Here is a 24,113-nt window from a genome sequence, read left to right on the forward strand (position 1 = left end):
CAGTGAGTGTATCGTTGTTTTGAATTCTGATTCCACCGAACGCATCACAGAGTACGTGCTTCAAATATATACTCCAAAAAAAAAAGGACATCTATGATTTATTTTTTTTTAAATCTATTCCATTTGAGAGAAAATCCCTCTATTGCACTACAAAGTCAGGAGCCGCGATCCTACTTCAAAGCGGGCTGAAAATAGCCAATAATCAGCTTTGTATGAAGTGTGGTTGACAAGGCTTGTGGATTATTGTGTAGTAGAGCTCAGAGTGGAGGTTAAAAGCCGCTCCGCTGGGTTTCCCCGCTCAGAGCCGCAGAGCCGGAGAACCGGAGAACCGGAGAGCCGGAGAGCCACAGAGCCACAGAGCCAGAGAGCCACAGAGCCGGAGAGCCGGAGAGCCACAGAGCCACAGAGCCGGAGAGCCACAGAGCCACAGAGCCACAGAGCCGGAGAGCCACAGAGCCACAGAGCCAGAGAGCCACAGAGCCGGAGAGCCACAGAGCCACAGAGCCAGAGAGCCACAGAGCCGGAGAGCCGGAGAGCCACAGAGCCACAGAGCCGGAGAGCCACAGAGCCACAGAGCCACAGAGCCACAGAGCCAGAGAGCCACAGAGCCGGAGAGCCACAGAGCCACAGAGCCAGAGAGCCACAGAGCCGGAGAGCCAGAACTCACTGAACACTGAAGACTCTCTAAGATCACACATGTGCAAACAATGAGAATAACCTGATAGATAATAATGCAAATATTAATCATCCTAATAGTATACATTGTACTTACATAGTTTACTTTTTTGTATCTGTATTGGTTCTTTATTCTTCTATTTTTTCTCATGTATTTGGATTTGTGCTTTATTCTGTCTATGAGTGGTGTCTTAAGTGTCTGTCTATCTATCTATCTATCTATCTATCTATCTATCTATCTAAAGTAAGAGAAACTTCTCTTTCTAAATTCTAAATATGATGTACTAGTAACAATGAAAAACTACCATATACAGTATTATAGGAGAAAAAAAACCTGCAGCAAAATGTGTATTAACCTGTGTATTAACCTAATGATTATCACTGCAGTGACTATGGATGGGTCATGATTTTCAAATTTTCGAATAGTCATTAAATTATAAAAAATCGAATAGTTTATGCGACTATCCTCTTGTCTTAAAAAGTATATTTTCATAGCTTGCTAGTAGTAAATAGCGATGGCTTGATTAGCCCCGAACCGGTCCTTCCTTCTTCGAAGAATGGTCGAATAGTTCCCAGTGAATATCGAATAGTATTTTTGCTTGAAATGCCCATCTCTAGCAATGACCATGACAAGTAAGAGAAACTTATCTTTCTAAATTCAAACTATTAAGTACTAAAAGTGAAAACCTTTCCCCGAATGAAAAACTACCATATACAGTATCAGAGGAGAAAAGGGTTTTGCTAAACCTGCAGTAAAACGTGTCTTGACCTGTCATAATTTAAGAGTGGAGGAACATCAACCCGAGAGAAAAATGTTGGGAATTCAAGTTGTGTGTAATGCAAGTTGCAAATCTGTAATTTGATGAACCGATTTGAAATTACTGGAGCATTTGTTGCTGATGTCACACTGTCATGGATGTAATCTGTTTCTCTCTGTTGTTTTTTTGCTTCAGTATAATACGTACTTCGGTATTTCATCCCAATAAAGCAACTCTGAATTGAACGAAACATTACATGGAGCGCCCTTGTTCTGTATTAATGTTAAGATTAACAAACACCAGCCAAAGGAACATGGGTTTGATTCAAAGACGATGAAACAGAAAGGTAGTGGGGAGAAAAAAATGAAAGTTGAAATAATAAAGCACCACCTAAACCAACATGAAAAGCCGTTTAAAATGCAATTATTCTTCAAGTAAACTTTGCTTTCGACTTCTTTTTTTCTCATTCTTTTGAAGAGCGGAGAACAGAACCCGCTCTCCTCCTCTTCCTCCTCCTCCACCTCCTCCTCCCCCCTCCTCACATTATACTAAGTGCTGGGGAAGATAACAACCAATGGGACTTCCAAATGCATCAACATCAAAAAGCCATTTAATCATTCTCTCTCTCTCTCTCTCTCTCTCTCTCTCTCTCCTTCCTCCAGCCTTCGTTCCAAATACCATTTCGTGTCTCTGGGGAGCAGGAAACATTTAATAAAACTTCTCTAATCGAGTTCGGCGGCAGATAGCTGTGTGGCCTCGCTGGCACAATCACACCCGTCTGCTCGTCCTCCGGAAAAGAGAGAGAGAGAGACCGCACTCACCCGCTCCCTCAAAAGACTTTTATTCTGACTCGGAGTTCTCTTATGTAAGCCCATCTGACAAAATTGACCCTATTGTACTTTTTTTTTTTTTTTACGTTCAAGGATTTCAACCCGAAACGAAAAAAAGGTCCGGGGGTTTTTTCACAGGGTCTCCGGTAAAAAAAAACTGAGGATTAGTTTGACTTCACTGTTATTTCACTCACTGAAAGCTACTGCAAAGACAATATTTTTAAAAGTGTGACTAATCTGATGGGAGGTTTAACTCTCTCCATCTGCAGCAGCCCAGATTTTTCAAAAGCTACTGCTGTCCTGATAAGATCGCCTGGGTCCAGACCTTTGACTCCGCCCACTCCACCGAGTTGACTGATTCTGGTCTGGCATCGTGACATGAAACAGCGGTTTCTCTCGGTTGAAAAACGATCGGTCCAATGAGCACCGGGTGGGGGGGGACTAACGATTAGCCAATCAGAGCCACGGGTGGGACTAACGCCGTTGTCAAGCTGTTGTCAAGCTGAGCGCCGGAACCAAGGAGGAGTAATAACAACAATGGCGACCGCTATAGACAAGATGGACGCTGCTATCGAGGCTGTTCTAAATCCATTAAAAGTACCAATTACTTTGAAATCCGAAATACTTTGTTTTTACTTTGCTCCGTGTCATCAAAGATGCTCTATACTTTCTGAACCGTCTCTGGTGTTGTCATGGCTACGCATCAGCGTCGACTTAAAATGACGTTAGATTCAGGCGGATACGTCGGTCTCTAGTGATTGGTTAGGGAAATCAAACCCCCCTCCCCCCACGGAAATCGGTTAGAGTGGAGGCAATGTCAGACTGAAGATGGAAATGGAGTGGAACGAGTTGACAGTTCTGTCTGATATCAGGCAACCGATAAGAGACTCTTTTCACCAACATGGCCGACGTTCTTCCTCTTCCTCTCAGCAGGTTATAGATCGGTTCTCTCCATTTCCGGCAATGTTAAGGAGCAACTTTCTATCAGTCTCCTCCGACAGTCTGTGATCACTGATTCTGTGTTTAAATATAGACTTTAACACAATACAGCTGCTGTCACTGACAGATCTTTCTGTTGTCAGGCAACTGAAACTCTCCAAAGGGTTCCTACTAAGTGTCAATTTCAAAATTCCACACTTTAATTTCCAGAGGTGTGACCAAGTAGTTTGCTCGAGTCCCGAGTCAGTCTCAAGTCTTGAGGCACAAGTCTCAAGTCAAGTCCTGAGTCTTAATGTAGATTACCAAGTCAAGTCTAAGTCAAGTCCAAGTCATTAATGTCAAGTCTCAAGTCTAAATGTAGAACAGCAAGTCAAGTCAGAACAAATCAAGAGTCCAGTATCAATTTAATATCTTAAAGAAAACTAAATATCTAGGACTTTTCAATGCAATATGGTTTTAATAGGATAAAAACTTGGTAAGAGCATCATGAGTTTGATTTCTATAATCAGTTTCAACTTCAATAAATTCAATCATTCCATACAAATTCAGAAAACAGAATTTAAATTCAGTCGTCTGCTGGAACAAATCTCATCACTTTCAATCTAAGTCATTTACACAAACACAAGATCTCAAGTCAAGACTTTAGAAACCTTTTCAAGTCATCAGAGTACAAGTCAGAGTCGAGTCCCAAGTCACCAGAACCCAAGTCAAGTCAAGTCAAGTCTCAAGCTATTAGAATCATGACTCGTGAATCCATGTCATGTGACTTGAGTCCCCACCTCTGTTAATTTCTCGTTTTGATTTTAAGATTTTGGTGTTCAGTATGAGTTACGCTCATCATCTCGAGCCATATCTCTCTAAGGATGAAGATTACTCTTTACAGCAAAAAATATCAGAATATGAGAGATTGGCGGAGGTCTAAAGCCACAGAACATGTGCAGTCATATGTAAATCAGGGCAGTGCAACAACATTTTCCCATACTTTTCCAAAGTTTTTGTGCAATTTCCAAACTTGCCAGGATCTGGAAATGACCTAAATATTTTTCCATACATTTACAGACTTTCCAGACCTGTGCAGGAACCTTGACTATAAAAAAAAAATGATTGAGTCGCAAAATGCTAACTGGCTAACCAAGGCTAATGGTAATTTCTGTGCTGTTAGCGTTTTGTGACCCTCCATCAAATCTCTTGTTTATAGCAGTGGTTCTCAACATGGGGTCCGGGGACCACCAGGGGTCCTTGAGGGGGTTCCAGGGGGTCCCCAGTCAAATTGATGAATGGTTAAACTTCAGCATTATTTCATTTACAAGTTAACACAATTGTAGAATGTAGAAGAATGACTGTTTTGATCATAGTTTCACTGTTATCTCTCTACCTACAATACAGATAGTCATGGGATTCTGGACAAAATCATATCTAACATTAAAGATATTCACAGATTTGGGTCAAAGAGACAAAATCTCATCAAATGGGGGTCCGTGGCCCCGATGTGGACTAAACTACGGGGTCCTTGATATGAAAAAGGTTGAGAATCACTGGTTTATAGTGTTTCAAGTTCAAGTTCAAGCTTTTTTACATCTCCGGTAAAGGTGAGAATTAACCTACAACCAGAGGAAGCACGTCAGCCATGTTTGTGAAAAGCGTCTATTGTGGCGCTCGCTTTATTTATACGCAGCTAAAGTTTGTGGAGTGCGTCGGCTGGAAACTTTTTAAGAAGCGCCTCACATCACCTTCTCCCCACTTATCCACATCCCGCTCCTCTGCTCTCCTCTAATCGCTTTTTACCTCTCTGCTTAGCTCCTCTTAAGCTTTTATTTCTCTTCCTAGCGCTTCTCTCTCAGGAATATCATCGGGTCGCCGAGGCTCGGACCCTTCACCTCCTCCCTATTGGCTGCTTTCAGGATGCGGGGCTTTTTTTTTTTTTTTTCTACCGCTGCACTTATTATAAGTCGCTCCGGATAACAGCAAAAGCTTAATGTCTAAAATGTAGAGTAGAAATGTGCGCTCGACCTTGTGTGGTTGGGTAAACTCGCCTCCCGCCCCCCTCCTCCTCCTGACTGCTGCTCTTTGTAGAAATGTAAAAAGGTCAGGACCTATCGCTGTGCTGTAAAGGCCACACACACACACACACACACACACACACACACATATATCAAAGAAAGAGACACGCTCGCTCCCTCAGAAAAACACACAAACGCACCGTTGTCCACATCAAAATACACACACTCGCATGCTTACTCTCTCTAAATCACGCACAAACGGCCACTCATTTAACACACACATCAAAGACAGTACACACACACACACACACACACACACACACACCTTAACTCTCTCACACACACATCAAAGAGAACACACACACGCACATTTACTCTTACACACATCAAAGAGAACACACACATATACACATTTACGCTCAATCACACATATCAAAATACACAGACGCATGCTCAAGATTTTACTCCCCCCCCCCCCCCCCTGCCTCACACACACACACACACACACACACACAGGCTGCTTCAGGTCTTATATAACACGACTTCATATCCTCTCTGTGTCTGTCATCACACTATAGCAACAGACGGACAGCTTTCAGATCAGTTTTTATCTTTACAGTTTATCACGATGCAGGTTACACCCTGATTTCCCCTTTCAGATAGATGGATTAATCAATTTATTGATTGATTACAGGTAGGGCTGGGCAATAAGTCAGTATTATCGAATACCGTCTTTAAATGCCGTCATTTCATGATGAAATTATCATAATTATGATATGTCGTGATAACCAATTCTGTTGTGTAAATAAATGATAACAAGCATAAAAAAAACTCAGATTTCCAACAAAATGACATCTGCCATATTTTAGGGATTATTTTAGGAGAGATATATATATAGATATACTGTATATCTATATTGAAAAACGGCTCTATGTTTATCATGATATATAATTTCTTCCATATCGCCCAGCCTTAATTACCAGCCATCTGCAGGTTCCATAAAGCCAGATTTGCCTGAATGCATCTCTGTTTCCTCGGTTTATCTGTAAGACTGAAGCAGAAGCTACAAAATTTCCATGAGGAAAGTCTGCAGGTGTGAGAGAGACTGAGGAGGATTACCGGTCAAGGTGAAGCACAGTAAGACTTTGCATTGCCCCCGGTCTGAAGGACAAACATTAATCAAAACAGGAAACACGGCGTAGGCTGCGCTCCACCATGACCCGCACCGTCCAGCGTGTCGTCAGAATGACTTTAAAGGCTTTACAAGGAGAAACTAAGGGGAACTAAGGGCTCTGTGTTTTAAAGCAATATTCCACTTAGTTTTAACATGGGGGTTATTTGGTACTTGACCGCCATGAAACCCAGAATATAAACTACTCACCAAGATCAGATGCAGCTGGATGAGTTTGTAGCGTTTAGATTTTTATTCCCATTTATTTGAACAGGCCTGGAATTAATATTGCTTTAAAGGGGAAGGGGGGGGGGGGGGGGGGTTGCGTTTTTGACCAAATCCAATCACAAAATGTGCTTCAGTGAAACTCAACTGCGCCTCTAAAATGTTGAACAAGTAAGAATCTGGCATTTATGTGATAGAGGAAGAAATAACTGTCTCCCCACAAATCCACAGTTAGCCTACTGTATGTTTCAAAGGGCTTTTAAAGGACTTTTGAGGGGTTTGTTGAAATTCAAGGACGAGAAATTAGCATATTTTGAAATGATATCAATGGTCAAAATGAGACATTACACAAGGTTTTTTCCTCAGGATGTGAAGTGTTGATGCCAGGAGGGAAAGAGATCCAGATACCTGAGGGATTTTGATGAATTTCGGTGCTATATTTTATTTTATTTTTAAAATCAAGTACTTTCAAAGGCAATCTATTCATTTTCAGAAACTTTTTAAAGCTTTATTTTATGTTTCTCAAATCCACACAAACTTTCCACTATTTCCAAGGCCTGTGGGAACCCTGCTAATTAGATTATCATTGGAATAAGGCGACTAAAATACAGTAAAAATGATAAAAAGCAGGTTTCTCCCAGCAGGAATCGGGGAGGCGGTGACATTAGCGGAGAGCGAACATCATCCTTCTTTTAACGGCACCGTTTTATTTTCTGTTTCTCAAACTTTTTAATGAAGCGAGACGCAAAACTTAATTAGCTGCTACCTGGAAAAAAACGTCACGTCAAGCTCTGGTCCGCGTACAGCAGGAAACTCACAAACAGCTGACTGTCCAGGAGCCGCTGAGCAAGGCACTGGACCACTAATACACTCTCTCTCTCTCTCTCTATGTCTCGGTCTCCCTCTCTCTCTCTCTCACACACACACACACTTTCTCTCACCCTTTCCTCTCATCTTTCCTCTCTCTTTAACACACTCTGTCTTTCGCCTCTCTCTCTCTTCCATTTCCCCTCTATCTTTCTCTCCTCTCTCTTAGTCCTCTCACTGTCTCTCTATCACTCTCTCTTCTCTCACTTTGACACTCACTCGTTCTTTTCTCTCTCTCTCTCTCTCTCAGACACTCTCTCTCTCCACTTTCTTCACTTCCACACACTTTCTTTGGTCTCATCTCTTTTTCTTCTCACTCACACAATCTCTCACTTATTTCTCTCTCTTTCTCACTTTCTTTCTCTTTATTTTCTCTCACTCTGTCTCTCTGTCACTCTCTCTCTCTCTCTCTCACTTTCAATCCAATTCAATGGGATTTGTTGGCAGGACATTTGACATTGTTTTGCCAAAGCAGTTTTAAAATAACAATGATGATAATAAAAGGAAAAAAATATCTTGTCTCTCTGTCTGTCTGTCTGTCTCTCTCTCTGTCTCTCTCTCTCGGTCTCTCTCTACACACACACACACCATAAAGTCTCTCTTTCTCACACACTCAAACACACCAACAAGCAGTCACACGCAGAATCGCGGTTTCACTGCACCACAGTCTCAGTAACATTTACAGTCACACACACACCGTCTCTCTCTCTCTCCCTCTCTCTCTCTCTCTCTCTCTCTCTCTCTCTCTCTCACACACACACAGTCACATTTTCTTCTTCTCACACACCAAGTTTTGAAACCACAGGCACCACAAATAGCTGCCATCACCTCCAGCCTCTCTGCCTCTCGGCTGGCGGCTCGTCACATGTGGTTGAAACTCAACAAAACTCCCAGTACCGAGCTCTGACTGGGGAGACAAAACACCGGCCACCATTTTTAAAGTAGTAATACACAAAAGATACGTTTTTTTCTTTGTATTCAGTCTCCATCTTTGTCCCTCAGCCTCACCGCTGTGGTGTTTCTGCTCTGCTCTTCTCACAGATCACCTGTCAATCAAACACAGTGTGGGCGGGGCTTGGATTCTCTGTTGCTGCAGTTTGAGTTTCTCTTCTCTCTGTCTGTTCAGCCATGGTGGCTATCTATCGCTGCTCATGCTAACTACAACAGTTCTTCTTCTTCTGTTGATTCCAAACAAACCAGGAAACGGTAAAACGCATCACTTCCTGTGCGGCAGAGGATTTTTTTTTTTTTCCCGGGAAAGAAGCACGCGACACCGCCACGGATTAACAAACGGGAGACGCACCTTCGCGTTTTCAGTTTCTAACTCGTTATGTGACACGTGTCTGGTGGAAAAAAATAATACTAGTGTAATAGCAATGTGATATTTTAATGATCCCCGCTGGGAAATTCAGGCTCGGCTACAGAACAGCGGCCCCGGAGCGAAGGCTGGGCGATGATTCAACATTATCGTTTATCATCTTTCACTGAAATCTCATGGTGATGATATGCTGATTTTGGGATGTAGTGACACACAAGTCTGCTGTCTGAACGGAACTTTTATTTAAAAACTCACACAAAATAAAGTATGGTAGGAATATTATTTGAAAGGTTCAGTTTCAGTTAGACATCACACCCTAACATTACTGTTCGGTTCAATGGGATGAACATTAATTTGATTATTTAACATGTGATGGTGGATTTTGTCTGATCCTTTACACAGGGATTGAACAAATCACAATAAGAAAAATATTGTGATTTGATCTAGCTGACTTTTTATAGAAGGGTGTTAAGACCCAATTTCTTACATGAATTTAAGATTTCTTCTTTTCTTCTAACTTAATACAATATTTTTGAATGTAGGTGATGTAGATTTTGATATATGGGATGTTGTATCTGATATTATGTTTATGCTTATATATAAGATATACATACATGTTTGATTGTTTTGATTTTTGAAGTAAGCTTTTGTACTACTGTTTTTTTTCTCTATGTATCTGTTTTCTATGTACTTTATTGAATTGTTAATTATTTTTGGGTGTTTATCACCCTGGGCGGTTTGGATGGTTAACCACACCTGCCATCATAGAGCCTGTCAGCCTATGTTTGTGCATGATGTATAAATATGGGAGCGGTTTGCATTTTTCAAACATTTTGACCTGACAAAGATCCAAGTAGGATCGAAACGTCGTCACTGTTAAACTTTTGTGGCATGGAGGAAGTGTTCAGGCGTTACTCCTTCTTTCATTGACACAGTTTTCTGATAGCCTTGCACCTACATGATGTGCGTTTAATTACTCTCCTTCAGCTCTAGTTTGAACCCAGTTTTTCCAGATAAAGTCTGGTTTCTCCAACCACTACTCCACCCTGTCACCCCCCAAACCCCTCTACACCCTCCCTAGGCTCCCAAAGATGAGACGGGGACCCCACCCTCTAAGCTATAAAGTACAATATGTTATATAGACAGCTTAAGCCCCTACCTAGGCTGCCTAAGAGGGAACTAGGCTCCCTATGAAGACCACCTAAGCTCCTACCTAGGCTCCCTAACCAGGGAACAACCTGAAAAGGCGCCATCAAGTCGTAAACGTTAACAAAATCTCTTGGTTTTATTCCTTGGATGTGAGGGACTTATACAACGGTGGTGCTTTAAAAAGCACAAAGACATTCTCCCTGCGTCTGGTGAGAAATGATATTCCAGAAGAAGGGAAGGGAGGGAAAAAGCTAGACAGTCGTTAAAATCCACCCAACAGACCGTCTGGACTTAGAGGGTTTCACAGCACCGGCCATGAAATCTCCGATACACTGCTGTCAGCTGGCAGGCGCGCTCGCACTTACATACAAAAGACACACACACATACACACACACACACACACACACACACACACAGCATTAGGATTAAGCCTAAATTTTGTTGGCAGCCACCAACAGGATCATGTAGATCCAGCTGAATATCAAAACATATTCGGAGGGGATTTTCGGGACAGGAATTAACAACAAACGCAGAAGCGCCGACAAAAACGCCACATTGAGAACGAGTAAGACCGCTCACTCAGGACTACAAACACTACCACAAAAAATACAGCATGCACCGCCTTCCAGTGGGCAAAGTGTACATACATGCATTTGTTGCACGTATGGCCAAGGAGGGAGGCGGAGGAGGAAGGAGGAGAGGGAACGAGGGAGTAGGGAAGGAGGGAAAAAGGGGGGACAGATGAGTGCTAAAGCTGAAAATCTGGGCTTTTGCCTCGTGTTGAATTCAATTGATTTGAACTGAATTGCCAGTGGACAGCTGAGGTTCGTGACATCACAGGTACGGCCACCCGCTGCTTCTTCTACATTCATTTAGCTGCGATTACAGCGCAGTCGTCCATATATCACGATCTAAACATCTAAACAAGAGCCATTCTCTAACGGCAACAACTACTGGAACCGATCCTGCAATGAGCGCAGAAGCGATTCTGGGTGTTGGAGCCAAAATTACCCCCTTCACACAATCACACACACACACACACACACACACACACACACACACCAACAAAACACTCGACAGGAAACACTGCGTCATCAGATATTTCAGAGAATGCGAGAAGGGAAAAAATAAACAGTTACAAGGTCTTTCCACGACAGCAGCGACATGTTCGCTCGTTTCTGAGAGCTCATTAAGAAGCACTAAGCATGGAAATGAGTGTACCGGACCATGTGTAAATGCATTATGCAACGAACATCGATGAAATATAGAATATGCTTAAAATTTTCATTTATGTGGCCAGAAAAAAAACAAAAAAAAAACACTTTGGCTGGCAGCTTGGGTGTTTAACAGGCAGATGGGAAACCTTGCTGTAAGTCTGGTGTAGCTTAGCGTGTAGAGCAAGGCATTAACACTGCAAGGGGTAGGGGTTCGATTCCCTGTATGGCTCAATGGGAAGAGCAAGGCATCAACACTGCCAGGGTTGGGGGTTTGATTCTCACCGGTTCACCCAAACAGAAAATACATGCGCTTTAAAAACACTCTTTGAATAAAAGCTTCCCCCCCCCAAATGGTACACATCAGACTGAGCCGCGTCAGTGAGGAATTCCTCAAACTGTGGGAGAGGCGTTCTCCGCTGACAGCTGGGCAAGACGCCAGCCACATACCCAGCATGCACTGGGGCCCGCATCCCGGTTGGAGCCACACATGTGAAAACAGGCCTTGCCCTCTCTTTTTTTTTTAAGCCTTTATTCATCCAGGGAAAGTCCAGTGAGCAATATGAGCATGCATGGTCTTTTCCAGCAAACGCCGTGCTTCTTGTTAGGCTTTTGTAATACTTCCACTTTGAAAGAAAATCTCGTCTTTTCTTTTAGTTTCGTAATTAATGTATCCCACCAAGTGTTTTCTGCTACATGGCTCTCGTCACGATGAGGGTCATCGCCCTGAGGACAAAGCACAAAACTACAAGAAAAGAAGAAGAGTGTGCGACTTGAATTTTCTTTACAAGGGACTCAAACCTCTACCCAACTCTAACTCTTGGACCACCGCCGCCACTTCATTCTTCAATTAGTGCTCCCATGCTGAGAAACCCTCAATTGTTTGGTGTCTCTCTTACCTGAGACAGCTAAACTGAGAGCTTGGCCACTGGGAGCGGCCCAGTACAACCAGTCTAATACTGCATTGGAGTATCAGCGCTCCCATGCTGAGAAACCTGCAGCTGCTTGTGTCTCTCTTACCCCGATCCAAAGCTGGGAAAGATTCACTGAGAACTGAGAGGCACTGGGAGCCGCCCAGTACAACCAGTCTTCTCCTACTGGCCACTGAGCAGCTCCACTGGAGAAGCGCACTTCCCTGGTAGTTTCTTTGGGAGAGGAGAGCGCTTCTTATTCGCTTCCCCATCCCAACCAGCTTTTCCCAGGTGGTCCGGGGATTAGAACCGGCAACCTTCTCCAACCTGGAGGCTGGCTGGTGTGACTAGCAGCCTGGCTGGCCGACTGACAGACCAGACAAAACATGTTAGGCGGATCACATCAGCGCCAAGAAGTGAACTTGCTCAGACTTTGTTCAGCCGCCTGTGCCTCCCCTCCTCCCTCCGTAAATCATCCCTCCTTCCTTCCCTCCCTCCTTCCCTCGCTCGCTCATTTGGAAAAGCCAAGAGCGAGGCGTTTTCACGGCACATCATCACAAACCCTTTGCGTGTCAAAACAAACCGACTGTACCTGCCAAAGAGACAAACTCCAACTGCCAAAGACACTAACTGTACCTGAGCAGCCAGGCGGGAGAAAGAAACATGAAAAAAATATTAATCATAATAAAAAGAGAGAGTGGGCTATAAAGACAGAAAGAGAGAGAGAGAGAGCGAGAGAGAGAGCGAGAGAGAGAGAGAGAGAGAAACGTATGAAAAAGGGGGATGACTCACCGGTGCGCTCGATGTAGTCGACGCATTTCTCGATGAAGAGGGGGATGGGTCGCTCCGGGGTCACCAGGTTCTGCAGGGGAACGCCAAAGTAAATGCTCTCCCACGTTCTCCGGGTGGGGGGGTACAGCGGCTTGGGGGGCTTGGAGGATTTAGGCTGTGGAGGTGAAGAAGAGGAGGAGGGGGGAAAACAGGACAAAGGAGTGGGGAGAAGGAGGAGAAAAGGGTGCAAGAAGGAGAGATGTGAAGGAGGGAATGCACAAAATTAGAGATGAGATGGGGAAGGAAGGGAGGATGAGAGAGAGATGAAGGAAAGGATAGAGGAATGAGGAAGGAGGAGGAAGGAGGTGAGGAAGGAGGGATGGAAAGATAAGAGGAAATATAGAAGAGGGAGAAAAGTGGAGGGAGGAAAGGAGGGAAGGATGGGAAGAGGGGAGAGACGATAGATGAGGGAAAAGATAGAGGGATGACAGATAGAGAAGGAGAGGGGGGAGAGAAAGAGATGAGGAAATAGAGGGATGGAGGAAAATGGGGAAGGGAGAGAGGAAGGAGGGATAAGCAAGGGAATAGAGGGATGAAAGAAGAGGAAGGAGGCAAGGAAAGGAGGAAAGAAGGGGGAGAGAAAGGGTGGGAAGGAGGGAGAGAGAAAAGAGGAGGATGGGAGGAAGAAGGAAAGAACAAGCCATAGATAGAGAGATGGGAGAGGAAAGAAGAGGAAGGAGGAAGAGAGGAAGAGGGAATAGATAGAGAGGGAGAGATGGGAATAGAGAGATTAGAGAGGAGATGCAGGGAAGAGAGAATAGTGGTTAGAAAGAGAGGATAGAGAGATGAGAGATGGAGGACAAGATAAGGAGAGGGGGAGGGAAAGGGGGACAGAGGGAGAAGGATGAGAGAGAAGGGGGTGAATGAGAAGAGAAGAATAGTAAGGGAAGAGAGGGAATAGAAAGAAAGACAAGAGAGAGCGGAGATGTAGGAGGACAGGAGGAGGAGGAGAGCGGGTGAAAAGTCGAGGTAGAACACATCAGAGCGTAAGAAAAAGAAGAAGAAGAAGAAGAAGAAGAAGAAGAAGTAGAAGAAGAGGAGAGGCGGGCGAGCGGGGAATAGATCACAGAGAAAGTTAGTGGGATGAAGAGAGAGAGAGAGAGAAGGAGAAAGCGAGGGAGGTGGAGGTGGAGGAAGACGAGAAGAAAGACGGAGAACACAGACAAAGCCATTATTCAGAAGTGAAGCGAGGTGCCGAGGTGGCTTTGATTTCCCACACTCCTCTGCTCTTCAAAGTGTTGTCATGCCTACAGCGGTTTTGGCTCCTCTAATTGGCCGAGACGGCGGCTAAACACCTTCCATTTTGTAGCTTCTGGTTCTGCCTTCGCTCTCCTCTCTGATTATCAAAGACAGTTTGAATGTTCCAACAATGCCCCGCATTCATGTAGCACAGTGTAGCGCCAGCGGCTGTTTCTCTACTGATTTGCACACGGCTATCTGATTCGTGCCGCTCACCCGCGTGCACGTGTGTGTATGTGTGTGTGTGTGTGTGTGTGTGTGTGTTAAAAGTTTGAGTGTGGGTGGGCTGCACGATATTGACACATAATCATATTGGGATTATTGTGCTCCTGAACTCGATGTTGACTTGCACAATTTTAAGCTACCTCAGCTTGTTATTCTCATATTCACTCTTGTGATTTGCAACTTTTATTGTCTCTAATGTCTCAATGAGGCTTTTTTCCTGGTTAAAGAAATTAAATGAATAAAGTCAATTTTGCTTGAATCTTGCAAATGCGATATGAATTGCAGTACAGTATACCAACAAAGATTTTTCAGTATTTTAGATTGTTCAGCTAAGAAGAAATATTTTTAATCAAAACCTGAGCTTAATGAAATGTTCAATCCAAGTTTTTTTTTTTTTTTTACAATGTGCAGTTTAATTTATAGGCCAGAAATTGGGCTCAGCAGCAGAACTGGAGGTTTAGGATCCATTTTGAGCAGCGAGGACACTAATAAAATAATTGCAGCCACTTTCGATTTGGAAATTGAAGTAGTTCATATTGCTATTTTCTATTTTTTTCAATTGTTAAGACCTAGTTTGTATGTCTGTGTGCTAATGTGTGTGTGTCTGGCTTTATCAGTACAGTGATATCTGACTCATGCAAACATGCTCGCTCATGTGCACGTGTTTGTGTGTGTGTGTGTTTGTGTGTGTGTGTGTGTGTGTGTGTGTGAAACAGAGTGTGACTGTGTGTTTTGTATGTCTGTATGCTTAAGTGCTTGCCACATGTGTGTGTTTCCATGTCTTTGGGTCTACATGTTAGCGTTGGAAGCATGTGCACTTGCTTCTGTGTGTGTGTGTGTGTGTGTGTGTGTGTGTGTGTGTGTGTGTGTGTGTGTGTGTGTGTCCATGTCCTCCGCACCCAGTTTACACCTGCCTTTAGAGAGCCGTTGTGAATGATTACCAGGCGTCTTACCACAGTCACAGAAAGAGCCCTATTGTCTTTAACAGTGCCAATTCCAACCAACCAGTCTTTTATCAGGCACTTTTATTGGTTGTCAAGGGCAGGGAGGGGGGTCATAAAACATTTCAGCATGGGACCAATCACCAATCAAATTTACCAAATCAAATTAGTTTATTGTCGCCCTGGGTCTCAGACTTATTAAAAAAAAATGCTCACACACACACACACACACACACTAACACTTCTGCATACATATACACACATACACTTACGCTCTCTTTCACATACACACTCACCCACTCTTTCACTCTCTTTTGTCACACTCACACACACACACAAATGCACTTATGCTCTCTTTCATTCACTCTCCCACACACACACACCGAGGCAAGCTTTGGCCCAGACTGTGATATGTTTGCTCTCTTGTTTCAGTCTATCTTTTATTGCTCTTCAAAGCACTTTGGGACAAACCTGTTTGTCAAAAGCAGTTCATAAATAAAGCTGACCTGACTTCACTAAAACTCTTTAAATGTCAGATTTACAGACGGACGAGACTCACCTTCTTCTCCTTTGGCGTCTTGGGTGCCTTCTTCTTCTTCATCTTCTTGTCGTCCTGCTCGGGGTCGGAGGTGATGGCTGGGTTGTCTATTCCACCCTTCCAGGGGTCGGCGGGGGAGAGCAGGGGGTCCTCCTCGCTGCCCCGGTGGGCCCTTCCCTTTTTCTTTTTCTGTGTGGCGGGGCCCGACTCCTCCCCGTCGCTGTCGGACTGGAATCGTCTCTGGTAGGCCTTGGTCTTGCTGAACAGGATTTTAGAACGGTGTTTATATTTGGACGGCCGCCGTCCAGCCTGAGACTTCCGGTCAAATCCGTTCTCTTCCTCTCCTCCTCCTACTCCTTGGGGGACGTGTAACCCGCCGAAGGAGTTTCTCATTTTGACCATCCGGCTGTGCGTGTCCTCAGGCACAGCATATATGTCGTCGTTGAAGCCCTTGGACCGTAGCAGGGTGTCCACCGGGTCCGCGTAGTTATCCGAGGCCTCCACGTCGTCGGCGTGCACCATCGGGCCGCGCGGCGACCTGCGGTTGCTCCGCATTCCGGCCTCAATGGTTTTGAGCAGGTTGGGGTCCAGCTTTTTGACGTTGGGCTTGGGGAGCACCGGTTTGGGCCGGACAGGCGGAGGCACTTTGTGGTTGCGCTCGTGGTCTCCGACGGGCGTGCTGTGGACCGGGTACTCGTTCCCCTCTAGGTCGATCCGGTACTTGGCCCGCTCGCTGGGCGTGGGGAGAAGCTGAACGTCATCGCCTATGGGACTGTAAGGAGGGGGGGCCTCTGTGTCATCCTCCGAGTCTGGGTAGTACGGGTTGTAGGCGGGGGAATGGCTGTGGGGCGAGGAGGGGAAGACGTCTTCGCTGGCGCCGGTCGTGCAGTCCCGTGACGAGCTGTCAAACAGGAAGGAACTCTCGATGCTCTGCTTCTTCTCCAACACTTCATTGAAGAACGGCGTGAACACCTCCGTCTGCCGGTGGTACTGCGACAGCGAGTAGAGCGCCGTAAACTTGGCGGCGATCTCCGTGGCAATGTGCTCCCCCTCCGTCATCAGCTCCTTGATGGCGTCGTTCTCAAAGAAGTCCGCCTGGCTGTCCGTGATGGCCACCATCTGGACGGGGATCACGTCCTGGACCTCGGCCAAGAACGCCCGCAGGGTCGCCATGGAGGCCTTGCGTTTGGCCGAGTAGACCAAAATGTAGCCGTGCACCAGCTCGTCTTTGCGGACGCCGATAGAGGAGTGGTAGGAGAGGACGGTGACCTGGATCCTCCTCCTGCTGTCCCCGATGATCTTGTCGAGTATCAGTGTGTTGCTCTGGCCCGGCTGCCCGGCGCTGCAGCAGTGAGAGTCAAGGAACGGCGAGAGGATGAGGTCAACGCTGAAGGGGTCCCAGCACATGGCACACATGACTATCCTGAGGTCCGTCTCTGACATGTCTTTGATGGAGGGCAGAGGGCTCAGGACATCAAAGTTATGCTTCAGCCCCTCCAGCACCGCTCTGAGAGCCTGCTTAATTTGGAACTCGTTGAATTTCCGTGGAAAGGCTCCCGAGGGGATGTCGACAAAGGTGCACTGCAGCTTGTTAGCCAGCTGCTGGCCCTGGTGCCTCAGGATAGGCATGTTTTTACAAACACTGTCCCTCTGATTGGCCAGGATGAGGATGAACGGCAGTGGTTGAGAAAACCTATCCCTCCTATTCTGTGCTATCTCTGCTCTGATCCTGCCTATGCAATCTCCAATGCAGTTGAGGGACTCTATGGAGTTGAACACACAGAAGCAGCCATGCGGCTTGAAAGTGGAGACCCATGTGTGGCTGAAGAGCAGTGTGGAGTTGACATCCACAGGAAGAAGCTCCAGCTCATAGATTTTACCGTCCAGGGTGTATTCATCGTCCGTGGACTGAGCTCGGATCTCATTGGCAAGCTCCTGTGCGAGGCCCTCCCTCCCCAGGAGGCAGAGGTTGATCTTATCGATGTTGGCACTGTTGTAGTAGAGATTAGAGCGCCCATGGTCGAGCTGCACCAGCCTGTTCGCTAAAACCTGCTCCACTTTCTGATCCACACAGCTCTGCCCGCTCAAGCATGTCTCCTTAGTGGGATGGTAAACAAAACCAATGTGTTTGAGGAGGAGCGACTCTCTATCTGGGGCAAGTTTCTGCAGTGCTCTGTATCTAGGCTCCTCATTCAGCACGCTGTGGATTTCGCTCATCTTGTCGCAGCTGGGGGTGGCGTTCAGATCCAAGTCATAGAATAGCTCAGCATGCTCAAAAAGCATTTCCTGAAACTCCTCTTTGGCCCTTTCAACTATTTCCTGCTGGTGCCTACTATAAACATCCCTCCTATCTGATTCTGTGATGTACTTGTAGGCCTCGTCCTCCATGACAAAACACATGACTTCCTCCCATGGCTGTCCTGGACTGATAAAATGAACCCTATCCAGCGTCTTCTTAAACCTGTCTTTCATCTCCACCCTCCTCTTCTCAGAGAACAGGTGCTGGACGTGGTTCTGGTAAATTCTCTCGCCCTCAGGCGTATCCAGGAGGTCAAAGGGCACCCTGCGGTCATTATTGTCGATGTGGTCCGTCTCGTCCCACGGCGTGTGTTCCAGAACCACAAACCAGTACTGGAATTCAGGCCGGCTCCGGATCAGACTCTGCGCCTCGGGCCAGGTGAGGTGCTCAATCTCCTCCAGGTTGTTGAGAAGGTTGTTAAGGGTTTTCGGCAGCGTCGTCAGATACTCCTCCCTCCTCCTCTTGATGTGCTCCTGTTTCAGCTGTGCAATGTGCTTGTTGAACGTGTTGCGGGCCTTCCTCGAGCCCTCCAAGGTGATGAACTCCTCGTAATCGGGTTGGCCCTTCAGAGCATTGATCACCGCTTTCCATGTGGTGTGGTAATCCCTCACCGTTTGCACCATCACCTTCTCAAATCTATCCGTTACCGAGGCAACCAGCTGCCGTTGGACCTTGTAGGCTTCCAGGTATGGCACAGTTTTGGGCTTCCCCCGCGTTTTATCCAGCTGCTGGATCAGCGCATTGAAGCAGACCTCCACATTGATGCTGGAGCGCCCTGACGTCTCGATAACCTGCAGGTTTTTCTTGCTGGCGACGAAGGCCTGCAGGTCCCTCAGGTGCTGGTCCACACACTCGTCACATTTGGTGGCAGCAACGACGATGGGCTTTTTCGACTTGACGATCTGGGAGTACAGGCTGTTGACAAACTTCATCTGGTCATCAAACTTCCTGTTGCAACCCTTGCTGACGTCGATGCAGAGCACAAAGGCGTCAATGTTCAGCTTCCCATCAGGCATCTGCTTCTGGTCAAAGTCCTGCTCTAAGCCCAGCTGGTCCGTGCAGATGTACATAAGCTTCTCCGCCGACTGGAGCTTGGTCGCCGCCGCCCGTTTGGTATACGGCTGCAGGTTGGTACTCCGATGCGGGAGGAACGTCTGGTCGTCGATGAACTCCGTCTGTTCGATGACTTGGATTTTACAATCCAGCCCGTCGTCGCCCCGATGGAGCACTTCCCCCCAGTACAGGAAGTGGTCATTGTTGACCACACGGCCCCCGAAGTCTATTGTGCTCAGCACCGAGGTGTGCTCCAAGTAGTAGCTGTCCGCATCAGGACGCACATACCGGTTGCACAGGCAGGACTTGCCCACGCCACAGTTTCCTTTCTCCTTCTCCGTCCCCGAGAGGCCAACCACACTGACGGCGAACGTAGGGGGGCGAGCATCCTTGTTCTTGGCCATTATATCCCCCCGCTCATCGCTAACTTGGTCACTTCCAGGAGAAAAGGTCAAGATATCATTCCAGTTCCATTGCTCAGTGGTGCAGAGGCAGGTTCATCCTGATTTTCCCTTGGTAGTGGTGAATCCCTCTCCTATTGTGTGTGTGTGTTTGTCTCTCACTTTCTATCCTAGGTCCTCTTCAAGCTGGGATAGGGCAGCCGGCTTTCTCCTTTATCACCTGCCTGCAAGACAATGAATTCACAATTAGGAAAAGATAAAGGCAAAACAAACAAAAAACATCTGCACAAATTTCCTTAGAGCACTTCAGTCGCCTTATCACAGACAGTGTAATTAGGATTTTCTTGTCTGTGCATTTCCCTCTGAGGCACGTATACATGTATGCATGGTGTAGTGACATAAAACTACAAATTATAAATGTCAATCCCACATTTTATCTAGTTATCAGAATTAGACAATATTATAGTACCTATGCATGAGAAAATAATCTCACAGACGGTAAAAGTTTATTAAAAGGTTTTTGGTTGCCCTTTCTAGTACTAGTAATAAAATGTGCTAGTTTTGTAACACTGTGATAATGTTAAGCAGTTCTGTAATACACAAATGTGATGGAAAGCCCTCCTGAATTATTATAAAACCAAATGAAAATAATGGTTTTATTTAACTACACAGACATGATAAAATAGGCCTATATCAAAAGGCCCTTTTGAGAGGACAAAAATCAAAGTGTGACAGTACAACTTATATAAGAGAAAGGGAGAGTAATTCAATCATGGACCCTGCTCTGCAATGTCACTTTTCCCCTCGCAGAGAAAAAGAAGTGCTTTCAACCAATTTGTGCCGAGGCAGGATAAAAATGGCATGCAACTCCAGCCCTTTGACAGCCACTGACCTAGAAATGATTTGCATCGCTGTGAGAATGAAACAGAGAAAATACAACAGTTCACAGATTTGTTATTCATCATCGCCACAACCTAGGACTGCATGATTATGGCTGAAATGATAATCCTGATTATTTTGCCTGATATTGTGATCATGATTATTAATCAGGATTTGCAGGCTTGATGGTTTGTGGAACAAAATTATTGTCCTGCACTTTCAGCATCTGACATCGACATCTTGACTATTCAACAACAGCGAGGATTTTGCGAGTAAAATGAACAACTGCAAATACTCAATTATTAATTATGGAAACTTAAACTGTGATATACGATTACATATGATTAATTGTGCAGCCCTACTGACAGTGTCCATCATCACTCTAGTTGAGTAACCCTGATCCCTTCACATAACCTAAGTGTAACTAGGGGTAGCCTCACAGAGAGTAGTTCAGACTGGTTATGATAACTGCCTGCTGAATTGTAGTCATTGTAGTGTATTAAAGAATGATGGCCATCAGCCCATGAGTTTGCCTGAGGGAGCTGGAACTGCTAGCTGCAGCAAGACGAGCTGCTAGGCCTGAAAACTGCACCAGTGTGACTTTTGTCCACGGAAACAAAGCATTAGAGACGTTCCCCTGGCTTTTTATCAAGGCTAAGGTGATGATGTCACCAGTGTGCTGGCCTTTAGGGAAAGGGAAAGGACTGTAAAGAGGTCAACAAGCCTACAACAACCTTCAGGAACAGACATGAAGCTTATGGAATCAATTCCGAAGTCCAAAATAAGGAGAATACACCAATGTAACCATCACAAAACACATTTTCATGTTTGTGGTCACACATGGGCGTACCGCCTAAGGGTTACACAGGCAGAGAAAAGCCTGCCTTTGCTCCATTATCACCAGGAAATGTGCCTCGGCTGCATTGCCACCTGATGTTAAGTCTGGAGGCCTCAACCCAAGAGCCATCTTTACCTCAACCACACCCAGGACACGTAATGATGTCAGAAAGCAAACAGACCAGCAAGTCAGTCAAGTTTACAATCCTAACCAAACAGGCAGGGTGCATCACTATCATTACATACAGCCAGGCACAGGTGTATTTGAGGATACAGGTAACAGGTAAAGGCAGCAGCCTGACAGTATATATACACTCAGAGGTGGGGCTAAGCGAGAAATGCCTGCTAACGAGGTATATGCCTACATTCCTCCCCCGATTTCAGATTCCTATCCAAACCACATATTTTGAGATGGTCGGTGAACCAAATCCAAACATCTATTTTGCATTTTAGTCAGCCAGTAGTGAAATCTATATCTGCTCTGCTGTCAACAGACGGGATAAAGGTAAGAATTATGAACTGAATGTTAACAGGCATGAAGAGGGAGCTGGCAGAGCTGCCAGCCAGGTAGCTGCACACTCCAAGTACCTGGACAGACTGTGTGACGGTCTCACTACACTGCTGTAAACACACAACACCACAGCCTACACTTCATGAGTGTTGCACCAATAGCTAAAAGTAGCCCTTTACATCATGATTAGTCTATTCACTCTGAAGCTACTGAGGGGATTAAGGTATCACTTGGCAAGCTGGTTTTAGAGATGACTAAATGCTGTTAAGCGCTGAAACACAGTGGAACACACTGGCAAGAACCTTTTAAAGCTGCACTAGGCAAGATTTTTATGTAAAAATACACTTGTCTTTTCGGCTTAAATCACCAAATGGAGCAGCGATAAAGAAGAACGTCCCATCCCCACTAATTGAGATGCCGCAGATTCATCCTGCATGCCCAAACGAAATTCTAGTGTCATGTATGGATAGTTTAACGAATCAAAACTATCAAACTACTATCAAAACGCCTGGACTCTCCAGCGTTAGATCTTTTCCTCTCTCATCTCTTTGGTATAAAGCATCACAGAGCGGCCGGGTTGGTAAACACGAGCGAGCCGTGAGCAGTTTACTGACCTCACAGGATTTTTCTGGGTGTTGAAGTTCAAATGTTTCAGTCAGCTACCTCTCACTTGCATTTGGAGCTGCCAGCATGCAAAGCTGCCTAGTGCTGCTTTAAATTACAGCTACCTCATTTGGAGGAGGCACAGTGTTATTTGGCAGCAACAGAACATAATATGCGGTAGATTCTGAGTTCTTTAACAGAAACTACTAACAGGCGAGGTTTGGTTTCTCTCAGTTGGGAAATACTGGCCTCGGGGTGTCTCCAAACCCAGCAATCAGCCTGTAACTCCTCGGTTTTCAGGTACATAATATCTGTATTACTGTCCTTTGTTTTCTATAAAGCAGTTTGTTAAAAGTGATTTATAAAGGAATTTGCTTTGACTAGGCCAATTGGTAACAAGATTTTCTTTGCATCTCCTAGGCTATTTATGGACACATTTGTTTTAACACACAATGAACTGCTCATCAAAACATGCTTAGTGCTGCCAGTTAACATTAAACTCGGACAATTCGATTAGAAATACTTGCACTTTTGTAATGAAGAATCGTGGAAGGCCCCAGGGTGGCACTTCTCAAGAAATTCCTTAGAATAACCACAGATGTTTTTAAACACAATTAAAGCTGAATAAGAAAAAGTGTGTCAGTTTCCTCCGGTGTCAAGTCCAGACCTGAAGCTGTGCATCACAAGCTCGACTTCCCTTAACCAAGGTGTTGATGATGTAACAACAACAGTTTATAGGGAAACGGAGCCGGCCGACCCCGCCTGCAGCAAGAAGAATAGGGATTGTCAGATGGAATAAAACAAACACTGAAAAAACTACCTGGGCAGGAAACTCAAAATTGACCTTCTGTTTGCCTTGTTTTATGAGCCAACCACGTTTACAGAATAAAATCAGGCCTCTAAACGATGTTTCTTTACCCTCTAATACAGTGGTTCTCAACATGGGGTCCGGGGACCACCAGGGGTCCTTGAGAGAGCTCCAGGGGGTCCCCAGCAAACTGATGAATTGTTAAACTTCAGAATTATTTCATTTGCAAGAAGTTAACACAATTAGAGAATGTAGAAGAATGACTGTTTTGATCATAGTTTCTCTGTTATCTCTCTACCTACAATACAGATAGTCATGGAATTCTGGACAAAATCGTATCTGACAATAAAAATATTCTCAGATTTGGGGATCGAGAGACAAAATCTCATCAAATAGGGGTCTGCGGCTCTAATGTGGACTAAATTAGGGGTCCTTGATATGAAAAAGATTGAGAATCACTGCTCTAAAATGTCTAATAGAGTCAGCAATCTTACCGGCTACTGCAAAAACTTACCAGCATTTGGCAGCTGGTAATTTCCCACTCAATACTGGTCAATTATTTGCCACACTGACCTGCATCTACATTGCCTGAAAATATAGCCCATTAAAGAGAAAGGCTGGGAGAGAAAAACAAAGTGATTACGAACTGAGAGTCCTATTACTTTCTCCAGTGAGCAGTTGTGTGTGTGAGAGCTTTCAGTGTGTGTGTGGTTTTAGAGACGCAAACAGCAGAAGGTGATAGCATCCGCTGAGAGGAAAGACTGATGGACCCAAATGATTTTTTTTCATGTTTTTCAAAGAAAGGTTTTTCAGCCGCAATGACTTGCATGACTGCTAACAAGTCCTAATAATAAATACTGCTTGTAACAATCTCCATAACTTGTATGAGG

At 45.2% G+C, this 24,113-nt stretch overlaps 2 protein-coding genes across 2 annotated transcripts in view; one reads left to right on the plus strand and one right to left on the minus strand.

The window, feature by feature from the left end:
- Positions 1 to 302: 302 nt before the first annotated feature.
- LOC139666088 (germ cell nuclear acidic protein-like) lies at positions 303 to 711 on the plus strand (the record flags this gene model as incomplete). The annotated part of the gene is made up of 1 exon (XM_071545186.1): positions 303 to 711. A coding segment is annotated over one exon (409 nt), but the record flags the coding sequence as incomplete, so codon positions are not given.
- An 11,154-nt stretch (positions 712 to 11,865) lies between these two features.
- Positions 11,866 to 24,113, minus strand: part of arhgap5 (Rho GTPase activating protein 5) — a 13,593-nt gene continuing 1,345 nt past the window's right edge. The window contains exons 2-4 of the mRNA XM_071545184.1: positions 15,854 to 19,809; positions 12,851 to 13,004; positions 11,866 to 11,873 (exon numbers count right to left, since the gene is read on the minus strand). Coding sequence (XP_071401285.1) covers positions 11,866 to 11,873; positions 12,851 to 13,004; positions 15,854 to 19,588 — 3,897 coding nt within the window. The 5' untranslated portion in view covers positions 19,589 to 19,809. The remainder of the gene's footprint in view (positions 11,874 to 12,850; positions 13,005 to 15,853; positions 19,810 to 24,113) is intronic.

The sequence above is a fragment of the Centroberyx affinis genome, unplaced genomic scaffold (genome assembly GCF_046629955.1).
Source record: "Centroberyx affinis isolate AG114_WGS23_722 - 3 ecotype Tasmania unplaced genomic scaffold, CSIRO-AGI_Caff_v1 ptg004792l_1, whole genome shotgun sequence".
In the NCBI taxonomy this organism is placed as follows: Eukaryota; Metazoa; Chordata; class Actinopteri; order Beryciformes; family Berycidae; genus Centroberyx; species Centroberyx affinis.